This window comes from Merops nubicus, unplaced genomic scaffold (genome assembly GCF_000691845.1).
Source record: "Merops nubicus isolate BGI_N331 unplaced genomic scaffold, ASM69184v1 Scaffold43979, whole genome shotgun sequence".
In the NCBI taxonomy this organism is placed as follows: Eukaryota; Metazoa; Chordata; class Aves; order Coraciiformes; family Meropidae; genus Merops; species Merops nubicus.
Window position 1 is genome coordinate 7,306 of NW_008631093.1, and position 9,503 is coordinate 16,808.

Below are 9,503 nucleotides of genomic sequence, written 5' to 3' on the forward strand. Positions count from 1 at the left end.
TTAAATTGCCATGTTCAAGTCCCACAAAACACTGTGGACTATTACAGCACACATGAGCTAGTGCATTCTGATAGAATAATGACATAAGAGTTACAATATATCCAAGATCCAAGCACTGACCTGTCCAAATGCTTGTTTTAGGTGAAGCTATGGATATTTCTCAACAATATCCTATTCCAGTTACTGACTGAAGCAAAATTTGAACTTCCACGGCCCTCATGCAAGCTTGTTTAGTGCAGTGCCTTCCAGAATCTTGCTCACTGGGCAAAAGAACAGCAAATATTGATGGAAAAACTGAGGCACCTAATTTTGACTAGACTAATAATATTTTTTTCAGAATAAAGGTGTAAGACTACTGAGCAGGACAGGGGGAATTAGCTCCCTGAGGGAGTTATCTCCCTGACAGATCCAGGGGCTCATCACCAGAACTCATCATTACTTTGCTCATCACCAGAAGTGATGGGTGGACATCCACAGTTCAATCCATACATTGTTCCATTAGAACAAACTGTGGTTAAAAAAAAAAAAAAAAAAAAGCTGCATTTAGCTTACCATCTATAACTTGCATTCATCTGTAAGAACTTGAAAAGCATCCAGCTGTCCCCAGTGAACACAGACTTTAGCTCTTAACATCACCTTTCAGTAAAACTGGGTAATAAAACATTATTAATGATCTTGTGTTGAAGTCAGTGCCATAGTTTTTGAAGGGGCTTTCTGTAGATGAAAGTGCAGTAAGTCTTCAAGGGAGTCTACTTTGTGTTACTCAGTAAAAAAACAACAGAAAACTTTGTACCACTGGAGTTCAGCATTTGAAATTCAAGTTGAGTTAGAATTTCATTTCTTTTCCGAAAGACAACTTAGCACAACTGGGGGGAAAAAAAAGGTACTTTCATTGAATGAAAGCCACAGGCAGGCACTGTCCACTACTAACTCTACACCTGCTGAAATAAGTGTCCTTTTCAGAAGAAAACACTGTTCTGCCTTTGCTCAACAATGCAGCTGACAAAACCACCCTCAAAGCCAGATTTTGAAATTAAAACAGTGCCACAACACGTAGACAATTAATAGTCCTCCACCTTAGCTACTGGGAGCAAGGACTGAGACCAGATAAACTTGTTTTCCTTGTGATCACTAGCTCTATAAAAAGGCTGGCAGCTTCCTAGCATTAGTCAGTTAAAAGGTTTATTCTCTGTGTGGTTCTTCTACAGCATAAAGCCTGGAAAGGTTGAGCCAGAATGTCTTCTGGAGGCTTTCTGAAGGAAATGCAAACCATTGGCGAGAAGCTCCTCCTTAAACTCCAGAAACTGCCCAAGGCTGACCCAGTGGAGATTGTGGCCTTTTGTGTGGTTCTTCTGTTTATTGGTGAGTTTATTGGTGGAGGCAAAGGGGTGTCAGAATGTCTCTTCTCTTCTACAGGGGCAGCTTGCTCCACAATCTCTGTTGGTGGGTTGGTGGTGTTGGCAGTTGTCTTCCAGGCTGTGCTCTGAGGCACAGTTTAATTTCTAGGTAATTTTTTAATACTTAGTGTGTATCCCTACATACATGCAGAGCATAACAGGCAACAGTCCAGCTTTCCCCAAAGCTCTCGTATTTAAGTATTAATTTAAACAGCAGTATTTTAACCAGCCCAGAGCTGCTGCAATGTTCTGATGCACAGGAGATGGTTTATGACAAATGGCATTAGGGCACCTCACTGCCATGGAAGATACTGACTGTCGGAGTGCCATCCCTGTGCTTAGTTCAGGGAAGCCAGTATGCTTCAGATGAGCCTATTTATTCTCCTCTGGTAACAGCAAGATCCCTCCTGCTGCTCTGTGTGGGGATGGCATGGAAGGAATAACAAAGAGTTGCTTGATCGAGGGGGTGAATTTTGTTTAGACAATGGGAAAACAAGCAGGAAGGCAGGCAGGCCCTCCCCCTCAGAGAGGTACACTCTGCTGCCAGCCAAAAGGAAGGGTGTGGATCCAGGCTGGACACTCCTCCCTGGGCTGGAATTCAGGAAGACACACCTGCTGCTTTATTTTTTTTCTTACCTACAGCTAGTTCCCCACAGGTCCCATAACTTGGCAGTCCAATGCCAGACTTTTAAGGAACACACACACACACACACACACGCACATGCATGCACTCTTACATGATTTGCAGGATTAAACATGAGATCCTCTTCTATTCCAGGCAAACTAACATACCCCTTCCAGCACCAACCATTAGGCCTAGTGTACAATAGCAGCAAATTAGCCCACTGCTCTGTGAAACAAACCCCTACATTTGAAGTATCTGTTTTTTCAATACAAATACAGAAGAGTAAAGCCAACTCAGTCATGAATATCTATCCTCATTAAAGGGTACACTGCTCTCACTCTTCAGAAATGCAACAGCCAGTTTGACTAACCAAATCCTCTCAAGTTGCTTGTGACACAGAAGGATCCTTTCCAGGCACACAGCTCTACTTAATTACTGCATGTCATCTCTGAAACAACAGCTCATTAGGCAGGTAAAGATATACCCCCACATGGTTTGGTACATAGCTCTGAAGATCATGAAATAACTAGTAAAGATTTTCCAGATTAAAAGAGTAACTAATACAAGGAAGCAGGAACTTAGGAAGAGGAGGGAGGTTGGGGATCTAGGGGAAAAAAACATATCAGAAAGAAACCAGGCTTTTTTCATTCTGCTGCTCACCAAAGGACTTAGAGGAGACACGGTTACTCTGCTGTGATTGCTCCCATGTCATGAAGCAATATCCTTTGCCTCTCTTCCCAGTCACTGTTCTGGTGCTGATGGTCATCGCCTGCAGTTGCTGCTGCTACAGCTGCTGCAGCTGTGACGGACGCCCCGACCGCAGGCGCAGGAAGATCCAAGTCCGCCCCACTGCCCAGTCATGAAGTGCAACAGGAGGTCACACAACCTGCTATCAAGGCCATGCGTGGACACCGTGATTCAGTCCTATGAGAATGACTTTCTACACTAGCTCACTGACAATGGCAATAACAATATTAATTAATATGACTCAGAGGACCACAAGTCACAGCATGGAATTCCTTCTGTCTGTGACAGCCACTGCCGGGTCCGTGGTGTGACCAGAAAGGTAATGCCTCTTTACCATCGCTGTCTCCCTCTTCTGGGGTGGGGTGGGGGTGCACAGACACACACTGCTGAGAAAACAGACGTGCTTTCTGAACGACAGCCCCGGTGCCGAGCCAGCCAAGGATGCCCTTTGTGAGCGTGCAGCCACAGCCCAAAGCAGGGCACACGCGCATGGCCACGTGCCAGGCAGCGCCTCCTCCCTTCACCGGCTCGTCCGCACGGATGGTGCTGGGCGCTAGCAAAACCCACTGACATCACGGGGAGGTTCTCGTGCCCAGAACATCCTGGAGCAAGCCCAAACCTGCTCTCTCAAAAGCCACCTGCCACAGACACGTTTAGCTGAGATGTCTGCTGAAAACAACAACCTGTGGGCCTTCTGATCCAGACATGCCAGCTGAGGCTCTGGGTACAGCTGGCAACAAACACTCCCTGCTTTATTACTATGATGTGAAATTGCCAAAGAGAAAAATCAGATCACGTGCAGTGCTTTTTGTAAACAGAAAGATGAAGGCAAAAGGGAAAAACTCACCAATGCTACAGCTTCATTTGATCATTCTGCTGCTGAAAGTGCTCCCTCCCCACCTTGTGTGTGGTTCTGCTCTTCTGCCTATTGCAGGTGAACGGTCCTTACAGAGCATGGGAGTTAAACAAATCCCTGTCCTTACTTGAGGGACCTGTGGGCCTGACTCCCTGCACTGTGTGCAGTTTATATGCTGCCCAAGGTATGTTTATTAGCACACACACGGTGTTTCAGAGGAGTGACAGACAGTATGGTAATGGTCACTTCAGGCTGTACCTGCAGCAGCTGCCAGTGGGCACTGGGACAAAGCAGAGCCAAGAATGGGCTGTATGGCTGCAGTTAATGAGTACAAATAAATCCCTTTTCCATGCTGCAAACACTGTGTGTGTTTGGTTTACACCTTAGTGAACTTCAGAAAGGGATTTAGTCCAAGGCTATGGCTCAGGCCACGATTTTCACAGCTGGGACAGCTGAACAGAAAAGCCTCATACTGCACCTAACTCTGTGAGCTGCTGGTCTTTCAGCCCCAAATGGGAAAGCAAGCAATTTTATGAGAACATATAGAAAGTTACATGCATAGAGATAAGTCATCTTCTACCCTGGTATTCCAACATCTAAGTGTAGAGGAGTCAAGTGGTATATCATGTGTATATACCATCAAGATGGAGACAAAAGAATCATCATGTTTACAACAGTGGGCTTTTAAATATTTTTCATACTTCAGAATGGACAAAACAAATGAAAACTTCGTAAATAATCTTCTTTTTTTTTATGCCTGCACCCAAATTAGTAAAAAGCACATTACATCAGTAATTTCTCGTGTATTTAATGTACTTTACTTTTTGCAAAGAAACTAGATTCAGGTGTTTTGCATTTTTGTACTGCTGCACTTTGGAATATACCTGCAGCCAACAATACAGAGAACAGTCTAAAAATCAAGAGAAAAAAATAAAAGTTCCTCCAATTACCAATGTTACTTTTAAATTAAAAGAAAAACCTTCCAGCAGAAGATGAGGCTGTTCCTCAGAAAGTAAAAATCTGAGCCCCAGCTTGACAGCTGCCAACAGAACACTGCACAAGTACGAGCCACCCCATGCACAGTTACACTAACAAAGCACTGGCCTTAATTACGCTGTCCCAAAGCTTCACTCCCCCCAGTACGTTAGGGAAGGATGAGCTTAAGTGTGGCATCAGTGTACTGTAATCCACATTCAGAGATGCACCACACTGACCCCTCTGTCAGATAGGTCTTTGCTCATGACTCTTACAAACGAGGTGCAACCGAGGTGTCCCAGGAAGTCTCAGAGCCACTTTTGCAGGGAGACAGACTCAACAGATGTTTTTGTATCTAAGTGAAGTCACGAGAGCTGGGCAAGAACAGAGCTTACTTTCTTTCCTAGCCTGTGCTAGACAGTGCCAGCTACAGGAATTAACAGAACCCTATTGAGAAATGTTTCAGCAGCATGGAACCAGCCAGTGCTAACAGTCGGGAGGAAGCTCAGCAGGCTGGAAACACACCAAGGACTGACAGGTTGCTGTCACTAGGAACAAGCTGCCAGGCCTTATCTCTCCAGGAAAAGCGACATGTCTCCCAGCAGTGCTACAAGTGAAACTGCTGACAGATACCAGGCAAGGGGACAAGAGAAATGGCTCCTGTCTTATCTCAGCCACTGCAAATTCCTGAATTAGAAACAGAATAAGCAAAACAGTGCTAAAAAAAGGAAAGATAAAACTAAGCAATTGTCTAAAGAATTCAGGCAGCTTTTGGGAGCACAGGAGCAGCCACTATGTAGAGGAGGGGTCCCTGGACCAATTTCTACATACATGCCTAGACCTCACAGGCCTAGTGTTCTGCTTTGTACCCTTTTGTACCGCTCGACTCTGCTGGACTATTCCTGCACTTCGGACTTTGACAAGCCAGTGCTTGCCTGGCCAGGGTCTGCTGCCTTCTTGAATATCACAGATCAGGTTGGCCCAAAAGGTGCCCAGAAAATCCCATCTTACTGCAGTTCTTCAGTTTCTGTTGGCTAGAAACATGCCAGTCTCCTGGCAGGTCCCTGCTCACCACTCACACAAGCTTTTGTGGTTTTGGCTTCAATCGTTACCCACACCAAGGGACCTGGAATGCCCTGAGCACTAGGGAGGATGGATCCTCTGTTTCAAAAAGCAGAGGGAGATTCTGAAGAGCAAAGACTAAGGTGAGACTCAAACACAGCAACTTCTGTACATGTTGTGAAAACCTGAGTGAGCCTAGAAAGCACTACAAGGGAAGAGTTACTTTAGTCCTGATGATACAAGTGTTGAAAGAGTTCCTCTCCAGGGACAGCGAGGGCAGCCTCACCAGCAGAAGTGGTTAAAGTCCTACTGATGACTTAATGGAATAGTTCCTATTCTGTAACATCATCCCCCTGGTTTCAGTGATTTGCTTGGCTTGTGACAAACAAATTTCCTTTTACGCGTGCGCAGTCTCGCACACCACACTCTCCTCCCCTCCTACCTCTCTCCAGCACCATCTCTCTGGCCTACTTCAGTTAGGAATGCAACAGGGAGTCTGTTTTATTGCAGCTAACAGCAGAGCAAGGCTCTGTAAAGAGTTTATCTACCCAAACTGTCATGGTGATGTTTGGACTGGAGGGCAGTCTTGTTCACAATCTCATTTTAGACATGGCAGTCTCCTCATAGAGCTTCCAATACAGATCCAGTCAGGATCTACGAAAAGCCCTCTTCTCCCCCCCACAACCTGCAGCCTTGCCCAGTCAGAGGACACAGTGGCCTTTACAAGCACTGGAACAGAAGCATGAGTGGATAAAGCCATGGAGAGGAAGACATGTCTGAGCAACAGCTGAGCTAGGTCTTTTGAGTTAGGCTTCAGGCCTTCGATTAGATTAGCCACACCTTTGGCAAGTCAGCTGTTAATGATTTACTGCAGTACAAACAGGCACCTTCACACTACCTCTACCAGTCACCAGGTACAGCAAAGGGGTCCCTCACCACAAGCCAAGATCTTTGGAGGGGGTGCAGAGGAGGCATCAGAAGAAACGCCTACTACCAACACAGCATCTTCAGGTATTTATAAAATCAGATATAGCTCCTATTTCAGGAGATGAACTGTGGTTAGCAAAAGGGATGGGAACTTTCTGGGGCTTCTGACTTTGGATCTACAGAACTGGTATCTAGGCTGCCTCCTTTTTAAAGGCTATCCAGAACAGCTGGCATGGCCTGTATGGCTGTTGTTTAGAGGCTGGACATGGTGATCTGCCAGCATTCTGTAAAACAAAGCAGCAACTTGATGCATTTGGCTCCTGAGAAAACTTCAGCAAACTGAAGTGTGAGCTTGTGCTCCATCCTTGCTAAGGATGTAACACATGTTTAATCCTTTTTCTTATAATAGTAAGGACACAGACATAGGCAACAGCAAGTCAAATTTTCAAAAATAACAAAGATCTCTTCCTGTATTATGTTGGCACAATCATATTGGAGAGAAAGTGTGAGAATCCCTCCTTTCCCTTGAGAAGAAGCAGGGAAACTTCAGTGAAACCACAAGTTGTTTGCAAAGAGATGCTGGATGTTCTTTAGAAAGCTGATAGCCAAGTCATTATGCAAAGCATTAGTGAAAGAGCAAGTGCGTAGAACCCACTGAGATCCCAGTTTAAATTATTGCTGAACTTAAGTACTTCATGAGAGAAAAACTTAAGCTTCTATTGCAGAGTAACAGAAAGCATTACTACAGCAAACTGTTAACAGGAGACCTTTTATGTAACTAGTTTAAGCCCTATGAGAATAACAAGTTGTACATGAAGATCTTTGCTTGATGGTGGTGGGGCTTTTGTCTTTTTTGTTTGTTTGTTTTTAAGTAAGTGTTCGTTTAATCTCCAGTGTGTTCTTGGAGTTTAAGTGCCCCACCCATTCTTAGAGATCTTTCTAATGGTATCGAGCAAGTTCTCCCATTGAACACTTGTCTTTCATGTAGAGGCTGTACAGCTGACAGAGATGAAGGATTCATACTGACCGTGCTGGAAGAGACACTAGCGTAATATAGAATATGATTAAAGTAAATCTCAGCTGCCCAAATCTTGTAAATGCAGAAGCTTTCCTCTTCACTACTTTACATCTCTGTAGATCTCCTTGTGAAACTGGCTTCCAGTATCTTTCTCCTGGCTCACGTTCCCATTCCCCTCCCTTTTGGAAGCAGGGTGCCTGCAGGCACTGCCCGGGTGCGTGCCTGTGCTGGTTTCAGGACTGGTTTCAGAGCATAGTGAGGATACACCAACATCTGATACTCTTCTTGTCTGCCTCCAGCAGGATGGGAGCCAGCATGTCATCTGTGCAAGAGGCATCCTCAGCTCTGCAAGGCCTAAAGAGACTGATTCTAACAAGTGACTGGGCTCTTGGAGGGCTAGTGGTGATTGGCATCTTCTGTCTTGTTTTTGTTGCTCTCCTCCTATTTGCTGCCATCTTTGGCTGCTGCTCATCTCCAAGGCACAGACAGAGCGGCACATAAACCATGAAGCATAGAAGCATTATTTGGAGCCCTGCAGCTAGGCAACAATCAGCACAGCTACAACCTGATTGTGTTGTTCATAGAAAGCTTTCTCATCTCTCCTTGAGTGTTTTTTTCTCCCACTGCAAATTTTCTGCGTCGAGAGCGACGTGCCAATGGCAGCAAGCTGTTCTGCAAGTCCCTGACAAACTCAATACATCAGGCTGCCTGTATTCAGGAACTGAGGGACTAGTCAGACAAAGTCAACACACCTCTGCCTGATTTTCATCTTTCAAGCAGAACAACAGGTTAGATGTGGTACGTGGTCAGCCACCACCTAAAACTGATACAGATGTCTTCTACTGTTGCAGTTGCTTGTTTTTTTCCACCTTGCAAATGGGTAACAGGAAACTCTGACCAGCAAAAGCTTTGTCTAAATCCACTCTCCAAAAGCAGCTTATACCATTGTTCTCCTGTCATACTCAGACAATAGCCTAAACATACTATGCAAAAACTTGCTTGCCAATGTACAAGTCTGTCTTTATTTGTTCTTATTTAGAACCTTGCAAGGTCAGAGTTTCAGGTTTGCTTTCGCTGTTTGGATAGTGAATAGAACTGTATGAATTCAAAATGTAAAAAGAAATGAAGCGTGGCATTCCCTTCCATAGCACCAGCCTCCTGTACAGTTATGAGCAGGGAAGCCACTCAGTGGTGCTCCAAGATGGGATGCATGCAGCATGTTACACAGTAGGAAGAAGGAAGCAAACTGGGGGAGGAAAGAGTATGGAAGATGCAATTTCTAACTAGGTCAGTGAGATTCCCTTACAGAAATCTGTTTTATATACCCAGTGAAATCCTGTTTCCATTACTATTCATCTGAACAAAGGAGAATGTTTTCTCTCTGTGCTTGCTGAGTTATTTCCTCACTGCTGCAGTGCAACTCTAGAGAAGGTCCTCACTTCAGGAAGCAGTCAGGCTCTTAACAGCGTGCACGAAGTGGGAGAGGCTGTAAGGTGGTTCTGTGGAGCCTAACTCATGTCCTCACTGGGACACCACCCTGGAACGTCCTGTGAGTGCTTCTGGCTTGTGCAAGGTCAGTTCAGTGATCCCAGTCCAGTTCTCCTGGCACTACTGTCCATTCCAAGAAACAAGTTACTACTAACTCTACTGATAACCAGCTTAGGAGTCAAGGAGCAATAGATACCAAGACAAGGTCTCCTGAGGTTATCATCTAACCAGAGAGATGTGGCTGCCTCTCAGATTATACAAAATCCAGACCCAAACAGCCATCTGGCCACTCTTGCTGTGAGCTGGTAACACCAGAAGGAGCAGAGCTGCTTAGCCAAGTATCCACTGATCAAACTCTTACAGCAAGAAGCCTTCTAATAGCCACTACCCAGAGTCACCTTGACTTTG

General features: G+C 45.1%; 1 protein-coding gene across 1 annotated transcript; it reads left to right on the forward strand.

Annotated features, from left to right (window-relative positions):
• Positions 1 to 1,235: 1,235 nt before the first annotated feature.
• SMIM5 (small integral membrane protein 5) lies at positions 1,236 to 2,885 on the forward strand. Its single transcript, XM_008947480.1, has 2 exons — positions 1,236 to 1,362; positions 2,764 to 2,885. Exons 1-2 carry the CDS (start codon positions 1,236 to 1,238, stop codon positions 2,883 to 2,885), a joined length of 249 nt encoding a protein of 82 aa, XP_008945728.1.
• Positions 2,886 to 9,503: the final 6,618 nt, after the last annotated feature.